The following is a 17,940-nucleotide window of genomic DNA, read 5'->3' as shown; positions in this document are numbered from 1 at the left end:
GCAAAAGCACTTTACGCGTCTGGGCAGGGAAATTGGCAGAAAACGCGACTCCACCGCCCTGCCTCGCATTGCCCCTCGTTTTTGCCGTAGCTTTTGCCCAAACCCCAGCTCAGGCAAAATTCCAGCTCGTTTTGGACCATCGTCAGCTTCGAATCCCTGCCCCATTGCACCGCTCCAAGATGTCGACGCCAAACCGAAGGCAGAGGGACTCGCAGTCCGCGACGCCTCGTCGCTCGACGCGGCATTCGGAAGCTGGAACCCCCGCGCAATTGGTGTCCAGCCCGCTCTTCTACCAGTCCTCGCCAGCTCCCACTCAAGGCATGGATGAGGTCATGGGAGATGTTTCTTCGCCTCTGCGGCAGATGTCCAACAGCCAGAGCACGCAGCCTACCAATGGACCTGCACCGAGCTCGCCCCTGAGGCAAATGACGGATACGCAGTCGACCAGCGGTGATGGTCAGCGAACGCCTCGAGCCAGTGGTGGCCTTGCCGGAGGTATGCTTTACTATATACAGATGTACAGATTTAATCTTCATGCTTACCGTTGAATCCACACAGAGTCTTCCCCTATTCGATACGAACCTAGCTCCAGTCCCGGTCGGACCCCGAGACTGCACTCAGACCTGCGCAGCGAAAGCAGTGGCCTCTTTGTTGGCTCCAGCCGCGGGACGCCATACAGACGTGGAGACATTAACTCAGATACCGTGAGAACACCTCGTGCTCCTCGCCATGTTATCCTGGACGAAGCAGGGCGAGTCATGCGAGAGGGTCAAGCTCCCGGCTCTGATGCTGCCTCTTTTGCGAACCGAGATCCAAATACCTCTGAAGCCGATCATCTGGGTGGTCCCGGCCAGAGTCTCATCTGGGGTACTACTGTGTCAATTGATGATACCTTTTCCACTTTCAAGGACTTTTTGCGACACTTCACACTCAAGTACCGCATGTACAGGGATGGCCTTACGGATGCCGAGGTGAATGCTGCCCCCGATGCCGAATCCAAGCCATACTGGGAGGCTCTGCAGAACATGCTATTGCTCGGCACGACTAGACTCTATCTCGACATTTCAGATTTGAATCTCTACCCACCAACAAGGAAGCTATGGCATCAGATTCAAGCCTACCCTCAGGAGGTAGTCCCGGTCATGGACCAGTCTGTCCATGATTTGATGCTTGACCTTGCCCAGGCGGAGACGATGAGAAATAGACCATCACAAAGCAGTGCTGGGCAGCAAGCTTCTCAGCGAAGCACCCAAGGCTCTGAGCCTGTGTTTCCCAGCTCTGACAGGCCTGATGAAGGCATCACTCCTACCCCCCGTCCTCGAGATGAAGAGCCCACATTGGAGGATCAAGTCGCAGCTTCACTTTACGTCGTGCGTCCCTTTGGTCTTGATAATCTGACTAACTTGAGAGACCTGAACCCCTCCGGTAAGTGCCATAGTTTATTGTTAACCTGGTCAAAGTAGCTAACAGGACTTAGACATGGATCGCCTTGTATCTATCAAGGGTCTCGTTATCCGTACCACGCCCGTGATTCCCGACATGAAAGATGCCTTCTTCCGCTGCAACGTCTGCAATCACTCTGTCAACGTTGGTTTGGACAGGGGAAAGATTCGAGAACCCACCGAATGCCCTCGCCCCATGTGCGCTTCCAAGAATTCAATGCAGATCGTTCACAATAGGTGCTCGTTTGAAGACAAACAAGTCATTAAGCTCCAGGAGACCCCGGACAGCATCCCCGCTGGCCAGACGCCCCATTCCGTCTCTGTATGCGTCTATAACGAGCTTGTCGACTTCTGCAAGGCTGGTGATCGTGTCCAGTTGACTGGCATCTTCCGTGTCAGTCCCGTACGAGTGAACCCGCGACAAAGGGCCATCAAGAGCATCTACAAGACTTACGTGGATGTCCTACATGTTCAGAAAGTCGACAAGAAGCGCCTTGGAGCTGACCCATCTACTCTTGGTGTGGAAGGTGAAGATGAAGTGGAAACAGGCAAAGACGAAATGGAAGAGACTCGTCGCATTACGGCAGAGGATGAGCTGAAGATTCGAGAGACGTCACGTCGCCCTGACATCTACGAGCTCCTTGCCAGATCACTGGCTCCTTCGATTTACGAAATGGACGATGTCAAGAAGGGTATTCTTCTGCAGCTGTTTGGCGGCACCAATAAGACCTTCCAAAAGGGTGGCAGCCCCAAGTACAGAGGCGACATCAATATTCTCCTCTGTGGTGACCCATCTACGTCCAAATCGCAAATGCTGTCATATATCCACAAGATTGCACCGCGTGGTGTTTATACCAGTGGCAAGGGCTCTTCGGCCGTCGGTTTGACCGCATACGTTACTCGTGACCCAGAGACAAGACAACTGGTTCTCGAATCAGGTGCTTTAGTACTCTCCGACGGAGGTGTATGCTGCATCGACGAGTTTGACAAGATGAATGAGTCAACTCGATCTGTCCTTCACGAAGTAATGGAGCAGCAGACTGTGTCAATAGCCAAAGCCGGCATTATCACCACTCTCAACGCACGAACCAGTATCCTTGCTTCTGCCAACCCAATTGGCAGTCGCTATAACCCCGACCTGTCCGTCCCGCAAAATATTGACCTTCCTCCCACTTTGCTGTCCCGTTTTGATCTCATCTATCTCATCCTCGATCGAGTCGACGATAAGACGGATCGTCGGCTCGCAAAGCATCTTCTATCCATGTACCTGGAAGATAAACCTCAGTCGGCACCCACTAGCTACGACATCCTCCCCGTCGAGTTCCTGACTCTGTATATCTCATACGCCCGTGCCAACATTCAGCCCGTGATTTCAGAAGAGGCCGCCAAAGAGCTTGTCGACAGCTACGTCGCCATGCGTGCTCTCGGACAAGACGTCCGCGCTGCGGAGAAGCGCATTACGGCCACCACTCGACAGCTCGAAAGCATGATCCGTCTCGCTGAAGCTCACGCCAAGATGCGTCTTTCCGAGACCGTGACAAAGGACGACGTTCAAGAAGCCTACCGTCTCATTCAATCCGCCCTCAAGACTGCCGCCACAGACTCCGAAGGCAGAATCGACATGAGCCTGCTCACAGAAGGCACCAGCACCGCGGAACGGAAGCGCCGCAGTGAGCTCAAGGACGCAGCACTACGACTGCTGGATGAGATGACTGCTGGCGGAAACACGGTTCGATGGAACGATGTTTCCAGGAGGCTGGCCGAATCTTCGAGCGTGCCCATCGAGACGGCCGAGTTTAATGAAGTAATGAGAACGTTGGAGGCCGAGAATGCCATCATGGTGTCTGGTGAAGGCGCGAGAAAGAGCGTTCGGAGAGTTACGGCCGTTGTTTGAAGGGGTTTCTCAGGGATTTAAGGGAAGAAAAATTGGTTTTTACTGGCTTTGTTATGAATTCGGGACAACGAAATGTTTTGATGACTATGTTGAAAAGGAGATAGAATGGTAGATAATATAATGCAAGACAGCTTGAATCATGCTCAATTCAAACTCGCATGAACCCCGTAGCGTGACATTTTCGTTTAGAAACAGGATTGAAAAAAAAAGGAAAGCATAAGCGAGTGCATTTCAAACAGTTTGTTATCCTAAAACAATTAAAAAAAAAAAAAACTCAACTCCTCGCCCAGTCCTCTGCCGCCTGCTCATTCACTAATACTTATCCATCTACAGAGGAAGCCTGGACGCGCATATTATACAATCTTGTAGATCCAGCTCCAACCAATACAACAATTCCCGTCTTTACCAATATTTCCTCTCTCGGCCTTCATATACAAAGTTGAAGCCGGCAGCCACAAACAGAGCAACGCAGAGCACACTAGGTCCCCAGCGGTCGTAGTAACGGGCAGCCTTGCGGTTGCGAATGGATCGGCTTCGGTAGAGATAAATACCGACGGAGTAGAGAAGACTGAAGATGGCCAAAAAGGTGAAAATGCCAGCAATCCAAAACGCAGTCGGGGTAGGGTGGTCTCCAAAATTGAGAAGAGTGGTAGCAATGGTTCCAATGTAAATCGAGTACTCAATCTAGATGCAAAAGTCAGTAAACAGTTCATGATATAAGAGTGCGATTTGGCTTTCAACTTACCCATCCAAGGAACGTCCTTTCGGCGGCAAAATAGACCTTGGGCTCTACGCGAACCGGAACATAAATCTTCTTGCCCGGAGGCGCACTAAACCTCTTGGTTTGGATCCTGCTGTTGCGGAACAGCGTTTGTAGTCTGTCAGATCGAGGAATTTCGCTTCCATGGGGGTGCGGAATGATGTATTTCAAGACGCTCCAAGCACCCGAAGCGGCGGCACTGGCCTTTGATGAGAAGAGGATGCGGTAGTAATGCCAACCACCGACTCTTCTAGCCTCTTCCAGCTCGTAGTTCTCGTCGTACTCGTCGTCAGAGTCATAGATGGGGAAGTCGTCATTCGCAGTTGGCAAATCAACCGTCTGGCCTTCCATGTCGGTAGCAGGGGCACGAAGCCTAGCACCGTGTCTGCTAGATTCGCCATTACCGGCACCGCGACGGACAGCATCCAACTCCTCATCATCAGAATCGAGTTCTTCTTCTTCGTCATCTGATGTTGTCGTTGTTCCCGAAATATCAGGTCGGCGGATGCCAAAATCGTGGGTGACAGGCTTGCGGATATCAACATCCATCTGGGGCATCCAGAAAGGGAGAAGGTTGATACGGCTGGGGAACAAGCAAGCAGTGCCGTGAATGAACTTGGAGAACTTGGGCACAGCCTCGACGAGATGAGACGAGATGAGCTGTCTGATCCACTCCGGCGGCTCCTGTCCAACCTGTGTCTGGAGCTTCACCTCAAGAATAGCGTAGGGGAAGCGCACGACATCTTCAGGAGGGAGCTGTGAAAAGGGGTAGTCAACTCCAATGTCCATACGTCTCCAGTTATCACCAGAACGAGCACGGCCGTCTAAGTTATCCTCGCGAACCATGGTCAGCTCAGTATCCAGTGAAATTCGCACGCGAGCGTCGGCAGGCAACTGGAAAGCGGTTCGGTTATAGAAAGAGCGGCAGACGGGCTTGTAACCGTGTTTCAGGACAGAGTACTGGATTTCTGCAGCTAGTCTCTCGTCCTCGGCAATGGCCTTTTCCGATTTCTTGCCTTCTTTGCGAGCCTTTTCGAAGATGGCGGCCGGCAGCAGCTCGCCCTTCATGTAAGAATTGACATTCTTCTCCTTAATCGCAAATCGAGCCTTGACGGACTTCTCTCCAGTCCAATCCTCTCGGTGAGTTTTGCGCTCAACGAAAATGGTCTCAGTCTTCATGCCACCATACCATCGAAGTCGGATAGCCTCTGCGCCTTCGGACTTCTTCAGGCGGCCTTCATAAAGGTCCCACTTCTCAGGGTTATCGTAATAGATGGATGTGATAGCTTGGTCCTGTTGCTCAAATTCCTTGCTAGCATTGAAAACCAAAACAGGCAAGTGCTTGAGGATAATGAGCTTGAGCTCCGTCACATTGTCGGGATGCACCCAATATTTAGTCGTCTGTCGGATAAAGCTGGCTTGGGAACCACCGGCCGCGCTGTCACCCTTGACCGGGTTTCCTCTCGTTCGAACAAGATCGTACAGCTTGGACAGCTTGATGACGGAGGCGTCGTAGTTTTCCTTGTAGAAAGGCTTGGCCTTGAGTCGGGTATCGAAAGCGGGACGAAGGTGCCATCCGGTCAATTTCTATAACACAGCACCAATTAGCAAGGCTACAGCAGATAGCTGTAGATCAAAGCATTGACTTGCATCGTGCTTTTTGATAATCTTGTAAAAGCCGGTATAATTGAGCTGGACAAACTTGGCCAGGTCGTGGACGTCGGCGATGATGTCACTCAGGTCCTCCTCCAGCAGCAGGAACTCCTCCTCACTGGGGCCTTCTTCACCGAGGCCGCGCTCGTTCAATCGGTTGACAACTTCCTTGACCTCGCGCTCGCTGATGGCAATTCGGCGAGAAATCTCCATGGCCTTGACCTGCTGCTTGGTGTGGACCTTTTCAAGCTCCGTCTCCAGCTTGCCGACGAAGCGCGTCTCGTCCTCCTCGGTCCACTCCTTGGCACCAGAGCCATTGGCGGCCAGAGGGCCCGTGGCATCTCTCAGCTCGCCCTTGAGGCCATTGTAGTCGATGTAGTACCACTGGTACTCTCGGATGATGCTTGACCGCAACTGCTCGCCGAACTTCATGACGACGACGCCTGGCCCAACCTGGGAGGATTTACCACGGTGTCGGAGGGCTGTCCAATTCTTGTTGATGGTCTTGAAATCTTTCGCAATCAGCATGGGGGCACCGGCTAGTGAGCTCTAACAACGAGGGTCGCAGGCGACAGAAACGCAATGGCTGGACGGCAGAAAAAGACGATGCGAAAGCGAGAAAACCAAACAACGCGATGCAGGCTTTGTCGGTCCCGTTTCCGAGGCGAAACTCACCTTGCAAATGGGCCAAAGATGCTGCAACGAATTAGAAGATGCCGGCTGAGTGGATGCAACGGATCTAAATCTTGCTCGAGGAAAAAAGCAAGACGCAGCCAGCTACAGTGGAATTTTTTTTCTCTCTCGCTTGGATGCTGGAAGAGGAAATGGTCCCCCTTTGAATGTCATGCCGTCCGAACCTTGCTATAATCGACAACTCCACCGCCTGGCCAATCGCAGGTGCGCCTGGCGAATCACGGTGACCAACTGGGCAACGTGAGGCCGGCTACAGCGGCCCACAGCGGCCTACAGCGCTGGACAGGCGTGCCTACGGAGTTCGGATTGCGCCCAGATCCACTATAGCTTCCATGGCTACAGCAGGCTGCCCCACTATACGAGCTGCTAGCCGGCAAAATCGCAGCCGTTGCTGAGCCTGAGAGTTAGCGGCAGGCCGCTAGAGCAATCGATTAAGCATCATCTAGCATTATCCGGCTAGATGACCGCATGCGCCGGCTGGGTGGGGCAGGGCGAAGAATCCATCCCAATTTTTTCTTTACCTTTGCTCGTGTGGTGATTGCAAGTAATGCCGTTGGTATTTGGTCAGTAAAAGTTTAAAGGCTTTTACGAGAACTAGGTAAGCTGATTGGGTTCTGGGGTACAAGGACAAGGTACGAGTCTACATGTATACGGTTCCGGCTAATACGTCAAAACCGCAAGCTATTAGGCCCTGGCTGAGACAATTCCAATATAGATTTACGATACCCCTCCATATCGAAATCTATTCCCACCATGCCGTCACCCATTGACGACTCCCTCCAGGCCAGGGTCTCCCCCGAGTGCCCCCAGGAGACTCGCGATGTCCTCTATCACGCCTGGGGCCACGACCTGAGCGGCCTGAAGAAGCTTCTCGACGACCGCAGCAAGGCCAGCCTCCAAGACCCCAAAACCGGCGAGACCCCGCTTCATGCTGCGATCCGCGCCTGTGGCCAGGCCGACGAACCGAACGGCGGGGAAGATGAGGGCGAGGACGGGTGTGTGGAGGAGGCTCGTGAGGTTGTGAACCAGCTCTTCTTCTCCGGCGCCATCTGGAACGATGTCGATGCCAACAATGAGACCCCCGCTTGTGTCGCCTACCGTCTGGGCCGAAAGACCCTGTATAACCTCTGCGTCGATGCTGGCGTTCGCGCGGAGATTCTCCTTGCCTTGATGGACGGCTATGAGGAGCTCTCCTCCGGCGGAGACGACGATGATAACGACGAGGACGAGACTATGCAAGAGCAAGAGCAAGATGCCGCTGCTAACGAAGCAAAGGCTCAAGACGGTGACGGCGAAGTCGTCGAAGCGGCAGAACCCCTCAAATTCGTCCCTCCCGACGCCAATGAGAAGCCCGTCACGAGCGAAGAGTACCTGCAGTCGGACCTCACCTACGACGACAACAAGCTCCTCGACTCGGACCTCAATGGCGTCATGATGGCCTGGGAAACGGACATTATGCGCCGCTCCGTCGCCGCGCTCATCCCCGACGCACAACCCGGCAAGCGTGTTCTCAACATTGGCTTTGGTATGGGCATCATCGACGGCATGTTTGCAGAGCTCAAGCCGTCAAAGCACCACATTATTGAGGCACACCCAGCCGTCTTGAAGCACATCTCCAGTCCAGAGTCCAAGTTCGGGGCTGCGTGGGAGAAGAGCGGACCTGAGGAGGGTGCTTACAAGGTCTTTGGCGGCAAGTGGCAGGAAGTCGTTCTCCAGCTCCTTGAACAGGGCGAGCTCTATGATGCCATCTACTTTGATACCTTTGGAGAGGACTATTCACAGCTTCGTATGTTCTTCATGGAATACGTCCCCGCGTTGTTAGATCAGGAAGGACGCTTCAGTTTCTTTAACGGACTTGGCGCAGACCGGAGAGTGTGTTACGATGTATACACCAAAGTGGTAGAGATGCACTGTGCCGATGCGGGCTTAGACGTGGAATGGGAGGAGAGCGACGTTGACATGGCGAAGCTCAACGAAGACGGCGAAGGAGAGTGGGAGGGAGTTCGACGACGATACTGGACACTAGACAGTAGGTCTCCCAGCCCTAGCAGTATATGCACGTACGGAATGACTAACAATAGACAGAGTATCGACTGCCAGTGTGCACTTTCATGGGTTAACGCGAACAAGATAGACTTCAATCAAATACCCCAGGCGCAATGCTTGCTGAGAATCATGACAAAGAGAAATACTTCTAATTTAGTCTTCTTTTCTGTTGATGATCCTTTAGGTACCTCGGGCTCAGACAAACATGACACGATTATATGAAATTCTCAGGGTGAAGGATACCAGCCAAGTTGCCAGCTTTGGCACGCTTGAGGGTTAGAGCGGCAATCAGGGCGGCTCCAACACCGCTACCATCCTCGGCTGCCAAAACCTCGATGGGATCCTCATCCTTGGGGTTGGCCTTCTGAGGCCAGTCGAGAATCTCCCGCAGGGCTTGTGCGCCACGGGCCTTGAAGTGAGGGTACTTGTTGAAGACGGATCCGTCAGCACCGACGTGGCAAGATTCGAAATTCTTCTTCTTGCAAATAGCCGCAACACCGCAGGCAGAGAGTCTGGCAGCTCGTGTTCCGATGAGCTCTGCTAATCTGCGAACCAGCTCAAGCTCAGGTACCGTAGGCGTGATGTTGAGCTTTGATTGGAAAGTATCAAAAGTCTCCTGAAGGTTCTCAAAGGGGTCCCTAGGTAGTTGATTAGTCTCCAAGTTCGTAAATATGCAATACTCGCCAAGACAGAGACTTACTCTTCAATGCCAGACAGGAAAGATGAATCCAGAGTGTAAGGCTTGCGGAGCAAAGAGATGTCCTGGTTCTCAAAGACATGGACTTCCTTGTTATCATGGAGGTCCACCAGCACCAATCGGAAGATCTCGCCCAGGTAGAGACCAGCAATCATCTTCTCGAATGCCTGCTGGCCAGGACGGGGAGAGTCGTTGTCGATGGTGATGTCGTACTTGGTGCGAGGCAAGACCTTGTGCTCATTGTCAAAAGCACCCCACTCGCAGTTAATAGCCATGGGGCAGTCCGGGGGAAGGTTCATGTGCGCCAGCTTGGGGATGGAGCCGCAATTCTCCATGTAGGCAGCATTGCATCCAGTTCCAAAGATGCAGCCAATCTTCATCTTGGTGTCGGTGTAGGCGGAAGCAATCAACGTTCCCGTCGTGTCATTGATCAAAGCCGACAGTTTAATAGGTACACCCTGTCATATTAGGCGTGAGCAAGTCTCCCTTGATCATTCGCAAGCTGAGGCGTCACTTACACGCTTAGCGATAGCAGCCTCAAACATTGGCACGACATTGCTTCCCTCAACACCGGCAATATCGAATCCCTTGGTCCATCGCTGGAGAATACCCTCGTCGATGTGATATTGGGTGGCCGGATAGGAGAAAGTGAAGCCCAGGGGCAGCGGTTCCAACTTGCTGCAGTCGCCGTGGTGAGTCTCGACGAATTGGTGGAGGCAGTCTGCAATGTACTCCCACAGCTCCTCGCTGGATCCAGTCTTGAGCTCCTCTGGCATACGGTACTTGGACTGAATAATGTCGAACTCTGATTTGCGGTCTGTCAGAGTGATCTCGCAGACACGCAGATTGGTACCACCCATATCAAGAGCCAAGAAAGAGCCAGTCTCGTACCCATCGGGGTAGGACATGACCCAGGTAGGGTTCATTGGCTAAAACCTTGTTAGAACGGCATGTGCTCAATCTGAAAGGGCATTTTTACGCACGATGCTGCCACCCTCGACGCTGAGACCTTGAGAAGCCGAAAGTTAGCATGCATGACGACGAGGATCAGCATGATCAGCACGCAGTGGCACCATACCTTTAGCAAGTTCATTGACGAAGTGGTCTGTAATTTCCTTGAGCTTGCCGGTGTCGACGGTGAAGATTTCTTCCAGCTTCCTCACTTCATTGAGAAGATCCTTAGGGATATCCGCCTTGGAACCTAGCACAATGGTGGTCAGCATTTTTGCAACAGGTCTGACAGAGGTCTGGCTCTCCAAATGCCAATGGGGAAGAAATAGAGGAGTAGGTGACAAAAGAGGGCCTCCAAGTCTCTATAAATGATCTTTTTCGAAGAGGATTTGTGTCTCAACGTGGTACTTGGGGCAAAATTGACCGTCTGTGTAACTTTGGGATGACGTTGCAGCGGGACGATTCAATCCTTTCCATTGCTTATCCAGCAACGGGGCAAGGCGTGCAGTGCAAGACACTTTGGCCATTGAAGGCTAATCACCCCTCACAGGAGTCTTTCCCATGGCGTACACACTGATCCAAGTACATCAGTTGTATCGGCAACATGATACCCGCAAAACTCCCCTGTCCCAGGCAAACATGGCCTGATATCGGATGTGCGGGCATCACAGAAGTTTGCAAAGAAACAGCCGCATGCCAGCCCATCTTGATGGCTAAACAAGAAGAATAGGGAGAGGTGAAAGGGAGAAGCAAAGGCCTAGCAGCCCCAAGACCTGGGATTTGTGCATTCAACGTACCCTTTCTGGAGGGAGGCGGGCGAGGTCCAAGTCCAACCATTTTTACAGCTTGATCGCGGGGTTTGGCGGGGTAGTTGGGAGTGTAAAAAGAGGTCCCCAGAGAGATGCGTATGGCAGTGAAGCACACGCAGTGAGTGAAAGGATAAGAGATGGATTGGGTGCAGGGCAGCAATCCAATGGTCAATGTGGAAAGAGATTGATGGTCGAGGAAAATCGCAAGAACACCGAGTTCAAGGCCAGAAGCACAGGGAAGCAGGTTGGAGCTATAAAGGTCCCAAGGTTGGGTAGCTGGGTCCTCTAGCCCCTAATCCCTGCTCTGGTTGGCTGCCGAAGACGGCTGGAACTACCTGCTGCTACGCATTCCGGGCCTGGCTCTCAGTGCAGCTTTAGTGGCTTTCACTGGACTGTTTGCCCCATCCAACCGCTACGGGCTGTTAGGCAACCCATTTAACGAACAGACCGGATCAGCCATGAGCGTTTTAACTGGAACCACGTAGCTGCAACAGCATTTCTTTCAACAGGAAATAGACGGTTGGTGGTGTTTCTGCGGCATCGTCAATACTCTTGTGCATTTAGTAATCAATTGCAATTGCATCTCGTGTTTCTTTCCAATTTCTTATTAATCGTGTATGAGAAATCCCACGTGTAGCATGTACTCGTAGTAGGCTGTTTCCGTCGCCCAGATAGCCTTTCAAGCACTGCCGGCAGATTCTAGTGCAATCCTGCTTGTCCACGCAGACTACCGCCCATCGTCATGGCTCCACTTCGTTTGTTCCTCGTGGACGCCCAAAAACTGCTGGGAAAGCTTCCGCAGGGCGTTTCGCTACCCTTGGCAAGCTCTGCTAGAGAGGTACGTACCTAAGACGGAGGGTGGAGCGCCGCAAGTACGGAGTACTCCGTTCTCGGTGGGCAATTCGCCCGCGCTGCCTGTAAGTGGTACACTATTCCGTGGCCCGGAAATTAATATCGCCGCGACGCACCAGCGCGGCCTCTGGTTGGCCAGCTCCAAGCTCCCCTGTAGCTGTCCGCTATCGTTATCGAATGGGCGACGTATGCTTCTTGGGGCTGCACTAACAGAGCGAAGCTGCCACAGTCTCGCGATCGAGAGACAGACTCTGCTGAACCTCCGTCCCATTGCGCAGGGCACGCCCAATCAATGCCCTCGTCAAGATGAAGTCGTTATCAGTAATAGCGACGCTGCTGGGCCTTCTGGCCGCTGGTCCTTGCAGCGCCTTTTCCACCGTCGCACTGCCTGCCAACTTCAAGCCCCCGCCAGTCTTTAAGAACACCAACTTGGTGCATGTCATTTCGGTTGAGAAGACGTACGCGAAAGAGCAGATCAACGTCCTGCTAGAGAACATTTCCGACAAGCCTCAGGGCGAATACTTTTTGCCCTTTACCGCAGATCAAATTGCCCGAGTTGGTGGCATTGAAGCCAAGAATCGCAAAGATGACACGATCGGGCCCTTTGGAGTTGACTTGGTTGAGTATGATGCTCTCAGGTACGTGCCTTTATTTGCTGATATCCCATTGAGAGATGATTTCTGTTGCTAACCAAAGCACCTACAGCGACGTCCAGTACTACCGCATCACATTGCCAACGCCTCTCAAGGCTGGTGGCCAGTACCCTCTCGCCATCTCTTGGGTATACCTAAACTCATACCGCCCGCTCCCGGCCTCCATTGGCCAAGACGAGCAGCAGTTCCTGGTGTACGACTTCTCTCTCTTCGCGCCATCGGCTTACCCAACCTTGAAGCAAAAGACCGAGGTCAAGTTCTCAACCGTCACCATCCCAGACTACACCACAACCTTTGGTCCCGAGGGCCAGCCGTATCCTGAGAAGCTTGGCAGCAAGATGCTATACGGACCATTTGACGAGCAGCCTGCCGGCGCCTTCTTCCCCGCTCAGGTCAGATTCGAGTTTACCAAGCCCGTGATCCACGTGTCGACTCTGGAGAGAGATATCGAGGTCAGCCACTGGGGTGGCAACGTTGCCTTTGAGGAGAGATACACTTTGTACCACCTGGGTGCCAACCTCTCCACCCAGTTCAACCGTGTCAAATGGGCGCAATCTCAATTCTATAACCCTGCCTCCACTGCGTTGAAGGAGCTCAAGTTCCCTCTTCAGATTGGCAGTGTAGACCCTTACTTCACGGATGCCATTGGAAACGTGTCAACCTCTCGATTCAGGAGCAGCAAGCGAGAGGCCATGCTCGAATTGAAGCCACGTTATCCTGTGTTTGGCGGCTGGAAGTATCCATTTACCATTGGCTGGAACACCAACGCAGCTAACATCCTGCGCAACACTGCCGATGGAGGCCATGTGCTCAAGGTCCCTTTTATGGAGGGACCCAGACAGGCTGAGGGTGTAGAGTACGGCGAGGTCAACGTCCGAGTCCTCTTGCCCGAGGGATCTGAGTAAGTGCTTCCACAACAACACATGGAATAATAGCTAACAGGAGAGTTAGAAACGTCAAGTTCTACACCAGCCTTCCCGAGTCGTCAATTGTTGAAACATCCATTGATGTTCACAAGACCTATCTCGACACGGTTGGCCGGACAGCCGTTATCATCAAGGCCAAGAACCTCGGAGACGAATTCCGATTCCGAGATTTGATCATCTCATACGAAACCCCGTTGGCAGGCACTCTCCGCAAGCCCGTGGTTGTGTTTGCGAGCATGCTTGCCGTCTATGCCACGGCGTGGGCGCTTGGAAAGGTTCAGGTGGGATTCTCATCTAAATAAAATACATCGGGGTTGAATTTATAGCCCTTTTGGGTTGCCGCATTTGTCGGACAAAAAAAAGAAATGATGGGGATGTTTAGGAGGGAGTGTCATTAAGTCGGCGTTTAAGAGCATGCACGACCTGGCAAATGATAGATGTGATTTGTAGATGTGTGGCTCGCCAGATCTCAGCGCGCTGGCAGTAGCAGCATAGCGAGCCAGTGGTAGAAATTCAAGCAAGATTCCTTTTTTTTTTTTTTTCAATGTCACCACTTTAGCATCGTGCATCATGGTAGGCGATAATCTGTACGTATGGTGATGTTGACGAGGGACTCTTGACGGGCTCCTAATTGGCCAATGTAGAGCTGCAGGCACTGCGATGACGCCATTAGCGCCTCGCGATGATGGTGCGAGCATGGATTGATCCTTTAAGCTGAGCCAAGACAAAAGGCCCAATTCAGCAGATGCCTCGACCCGATATCGTGAAAATGCGTCAGCTCAGCCTCAAGGCTGCTGGTTTATTCCAGCTCAAGGCTGCTTAGATTCGGCCAAGGCGAGAAGCAGCGTGAAGAACAATGAGGCTGTGCCTGCCAGCAGCAATACTGTAGACGCACCTTTTCAGGTCCCTGGTGTCTTAGCATCCCTCCAGTCTCGAGAGCCAAATGCCTTGCGTCGGCTCGTACGTGCAGATGGTGGAGTGGCGCAGGGCGCTTTGGACAGGGATTAGAAACTTGGCCACGGGATCGAGACACTGGCAATGAGTGTGTCATGCTCGAGCTCGTGTTTATTTAAGGTATCAGACGTCTCCTCTTGTGCCAAAAGAAACTTTATCCGTCGTCCTTTGGTAAGCTGCAGCATCGCCTACAAGAACCGCTCGTTTTCCTCTCTGCATCTACACAGGCAGCAAGCCGGCGTCAAGTCAAATCTGTTGAACTACACACCAAAAGCGTCAACACAGAGATCCAATCGCCAAGTTTAGATCCGCTGTGCCACTGCCAGTCCACGATTACACAAAAGCAGCACAGCAAAACTTGCAAACAACATGTGTTTCTCCGTGGAGCCAAAGGCAAAATACTACTACCAGGAGGAAATCATTCCTTCGCGGCCACACCGTCATCATCACCACCATCACCACCACTCGCCGCGAGCGAGCTACACGACGGTTGAGCGCTACAGCCCGCGGGTCAGCACGAGCAGCTACAGGCGCAGCGGGCCGACGAGGGTCGTGTACGAGGAGACGACGCGGAGTCGCTATCCGTGATCAGCTGGGCTTTGACTGAGATTAAGAACTTTCTTGGTTTTCTTCTTGTTTTTGTGATTCTGCGGTACAGGCTATAGGAAATGAGACATGTTAGAGGCTAGAATAATGGCGGCTTATGATGGAAACCCGAGGCAAGCGACGGCTATGACGGCGTTGGATATGTATGGGCAGATTCGCCTGTAGGGACTTTTTTTAAATGAATGGAATACATGCCAAATGCTTGGCGGTTCATCTGTATCTGTTTTGCTTGATAAGTCGTCAATAACCGCACCAAACAAGCCATCATGAATAGCTCCTTATCAGAGCCGCCCCAGAATCTCACCAGCCAAATGGCAAAGCTGGCGAAGTCGGCCTTTGATCAGCCAAGAGGGCGGGGTTTGCCTGATCCCATCACCACTAAATTATCGGTACATGTCCAAGCGATGGACAAAGTAAGTGGGAGTCAACTTGCTAACGAGCATGCTTACTGGGAATGCAACAATCTTCATGTTCTCGGCCTATATCTATCTGTATTTACTTCATAATATATTCTTTCTTTCTTTCGAAAACCTTGCCAAGCCATAATTTCGCTGCATCCTTTCCACAATTGCTCTTATCTTGCATGCCACTCAATGTCCTTCCAAGTACTCCGTACATGTACTGCAATCTGCCAGCTGGCCCAGCGAATGACATCATAGTCTCAAAAGACATCCGCCACCACAACGAACCTCGTTAGACGCCATCTTTGCAAGCTCCAAGTGTCTGGATTTACCACAGTTTATTAACCTTCCATGTCATCCGGTGACATTTTGTTAGCCTCGGGGTGTCAACTCTGTCCCCCTCAAGATGCTTGTAACTACTGGTAAGAACAATTGGCTTCGCACACATGCAACTGAACCCTTGACCCTTCCACATGGCTGCCACCTCGTGGATCGTAACAAATAGCCTTGCGATACAGCAAGAGGGAAACATTTTCTTTGATTCAGTGTTCGCAATACTGTTACCTGCCATCATCTCTCCCTTTTCATCGTGCCATTTTTAAATCTCCAGAATCGCAATTCCTTTGTCTCGTCATCCACCCAGACGTGAGCTTTTCAACCATGAGAAAGACACTGGTCAAGCTGTTGAGCTCGCCCACGTATTATAACAGAGAAATCAAGGCCTAGGTGGAAGGACCATTGGATCTAGTACTCTTGCGAAATTATATCATAACGCCACCCTCAGTCCCAGGGATTTACCTGCTAAATGAAAGATAACGTCATGATGTAAGTGACAGCTCCTCGTACTCCCTCTTTCCCTCTCTACCTTATATTTCCATCTACAAACACTCTTTTCTTCAATTTTATTCTTGAAGCTTGTTTCTACTCCCACTCATATCATATCATCATGTCTCGAGCTTCTTTTGAAACGCCAGTTGCCCAGTCGCAGCAGGATGTACATGCGCCGATCCCCCCGGAAAGCCAAGGAGGATATAATGCCAACGAGACGTGGTCTAACCCTGCTCCGACTAGGAACCGCGTTCTTTCAGTCCGCTCCAAAACAAAATCTACTCCCACGAAGAGCCGGAGCCGTGGGTTCTCTCTCCTCTCCCTCCGCGAGTCCGTTCAGCCCGAGCTCTCTCGCAAGCTATTCCGCTTGATCAAACTTGAGATTAACCTTATCCACACACATGAGGCCGCGGCCCGCGATCGTATGGCTATCGCCACGCAGCTCTCCGAGTGGGGTGAACAGACCAGTGATGAGGCCGTCAACGACATATCCGACAAGATTGGCGTTATTCTAAGCGAGATAGGCCAGTTGGAGGATGGGTATGTGGCTTCATTGGATGTATCGCGCAGTCATCTCAAGATGATTCGCGACACCGAAAAGAGCGTTCAACCGAGCCGCGATGGAAAGAGCAAGCTCTACGACGAGTTCCAGAAGCTCAAGGCGAAGGAGCCACAGAGCGCAAGACTGGTCTTGCTAGAGCAGGAGCTTGTTAGGGCAGAGGCTGAAAACTTGGTCGCCGAGGCGCAGTTGACAAACATTGTAAGCGATGGAAATTCCTGCAGATTCGCATGCTCCTCATGCATATTGCTTTGCCTGCTAATTCTATTCTTACAGACTCGCCAAAAGCTCAAGGAAGCATACGATGTGGAGTTCAATGCAATCATAGAACGCGCCGAGAAGCAAATCATTTTAGCAAAGCATGGTCGTCGTCTCCTAGAGCTTCTGGACGATAAGCCGCTCTCGCCGGGAGATGTTCGCCTGCCCTATGAAAACGGAGCTCAAGCTCGCCAGGTGCTAAATGATGCTGAAGATGATCTCAAGGAATGGCAGCCAGAGCACAAGGCTGCAAGCGAGAACGGATCAGAGACATCAAAGGGCAAGAGTCCGGTTGAGACCAGCGGTTAGGCGATGCTGTGAGATGGAGCCGGGTGCTGGGACTTTGTATGACTTTGACTTGCGAAGGATTTTGTTATCTTTATTTCTTCTTCTCCCTCGGCAAGCATCCTGCTTCCTGCTTCCTGCTTCTGGCTGGGAGCTTGTTGAGGGTTTGGCGATCCTCTTCGGGTTTATCTACACGCTCTGTTACGTCTTGATAGCATATCTAGTTATATCCAATCGATGCGACTTGTTTTTTGTTTTACCACCCTATGCTTTTGCAAAAAGATTTGAATGGATGCTCGAAGATGGTGCTCGTGGTCAAAATGTGTAAATCCTGCATCTCTCCCGGGTAAGAATGCATCCAGAATCGCCCATCATAGAATAAGCCCGTTCCATAATACGTGAGGGAATGGCTGTTTAGAACATGTCGGCAGTAATATCATAGTAATTTGTTGAAGATATGAGTAATAATGAAGGCTTACGAGTCTTGTACATTCAGGTAGGCCCATGATATCAACAACAGGATGTGCTATTACCTCATGCATGCACTCAGAGGAATCATCTCGCAGGGCTATCACGAGACAACTTACCTATGTTAATCTATCACGGCTAGCATGTACTACTACACACAATTTAAGGGAACAGATACTTGCAATCGGGTGCTTCCCTAACAGAC

At 51.8% G+C, this 17,940-nt stretch overlaps 7 protein-coding genes across 7 annotated transcripts; 5 read left to right on the top strand and 2 right to left on the bottom strand.

Moving 5' to 3' along the window:
- Positions 1-179: 179 nt before the first annotated feature.
- On the top strand, positions 180-3,481 carry TRIVIDRAFT_79120 (uncharacterized protein; the record flags this gene model as incomplete). Its single annotated transcript, XM_014103497.1, has 3 exons — positions 180-495; positions 559-1,425; positions 1,478-3,481. 3 exons carry the CDS (start codon positions 180-182, stop codon positions 3,334-3,336), a joined length of 3,042 nt encoding a protein of 1,013 aa, XP_013958972.1.
- A 257-nt stretch (positions 3,482-3,738) lies between these two features.
- On the bottom strand, positions 3,739-6,181 carry TRIVIDRAFT_190030 (uncharacterized protein; the record flags this gene model as incomplete). Its single annotated transcript, XM_014103496.1, has 3 exons — positions 3,739-4,020; positions 4,082-5,683; positions 5,747-6,181. 3 exons carry the CDS (start codon positions 6,179-6,181, stop codon positions 3,739-3,741), a joined length of 2,319 nt encoding a protein of 772 aa, XP_013958971.1.
- A 1,014-nt stretch (positions 6,182-7,195) lies between these two features.
- TRIVIDRAFT_145248 (uncharacterized protein) lies at positions 7,196-8,710 on the top strand (the record flags this gene model as incomplete). The annotated part of the gene is made up of 1 exon (XM_014103495.1): positions 7,196-8,710. One exon carries the CDS (start codon positions 7,196-7,198, stop codon positions 8,708-8,710), a length of 1,515 nt encoding a protein of 504 aa, XP_013958970.1.
- Positions 8,447-11,139, bottom strand: TRIVIDRAFT_81875 (uncharacterized protein; the record flags this gene model as incomplete). Its single annotated transcript, XM_014103494.1, has 6 exons — positions 8,447-9,126; positions 9,189-9,643; positions 9,704-10,114; positions 10,169-10,194; positions 10,264-10,386; positions 10,934-11,139. The coding sequence occupies 6 exons, from the start codon at positions 10,971-10,973 to the stop codon at positions 8,703-8,705; spliced, it is 1,479 nt and encodes a 492-aa protein (XP_013958969.1).
- A 900-nt stretch (positions 11,140-12,039) lies between these two features.
- Positions 12,040-13,678, top strand: TRIVIDRAFT_79118 (Ribophorin I; the record flags this gene model as incomplete). Its single annotated transcript, XM_014103493.1, has 3 exons — positions 12,040-12,435; positions 12,503-13,351; positions 13,393-13,678. The coding sequence occupies 3 exons, from the start codon at positions 12,104-12,106 to the stop codon at positions 13,676-13,678; spliced, it is 1,467 nt and encodes a 488-aa protein (XP_013958968.1).
- Positions 13,679-14,494: 816 nt separating this feature from the next.
- Positions 14,495-15,208, top strand: TRIVIDRAFT_215672 (uncharacterized protein; the record flags this gene model as incomplete). The annotated part of the gene is made up of 1 exon (XM_014103492.1): positions 14,495-15,208. A coding segment is annotated over one exon (330 nt), but the record flags the coding sequence as incomplete, so codon positions are not given.
- Positions 15,209-16,466: 1,258 nt separating this feature from the next.
- Positions 16,467-17,237, top strand: TRIVIDRAFT_118593 (uncharacterized protein; the record flags this gene model as incomplete). The annotated part of the gene is made up of 2 exons (XM_014103491.1): positions 16,467-16,925; positions 17,001-17,237. Coding segments are annotated over 2 exons (696 nt in total), but the record flags the coding sequence as incomplete, so codon positions are not given.
- Positions 17,238-17,940: the final 703 nt, after the last annotated feature.

Source organism: Trichoderma virens (genome assembly GCF_000170995.1).
Source record: "Trichoderma virens Gv29-8 chromosome Unknown TRIVIscaffold_4, whole genome shotgun sequence".
Lineage (NCBI taxonomy): Eukaryota > Fungi > Ascomycota > Sordariomycetes > Hypocreales > Hypocreaceae > Trichoderma > Trichoderma virens.
Note: the sequence above shows the minus strand (reverse complement) of the source record. Positions and strands in the feature narration are given on the sequence as shown.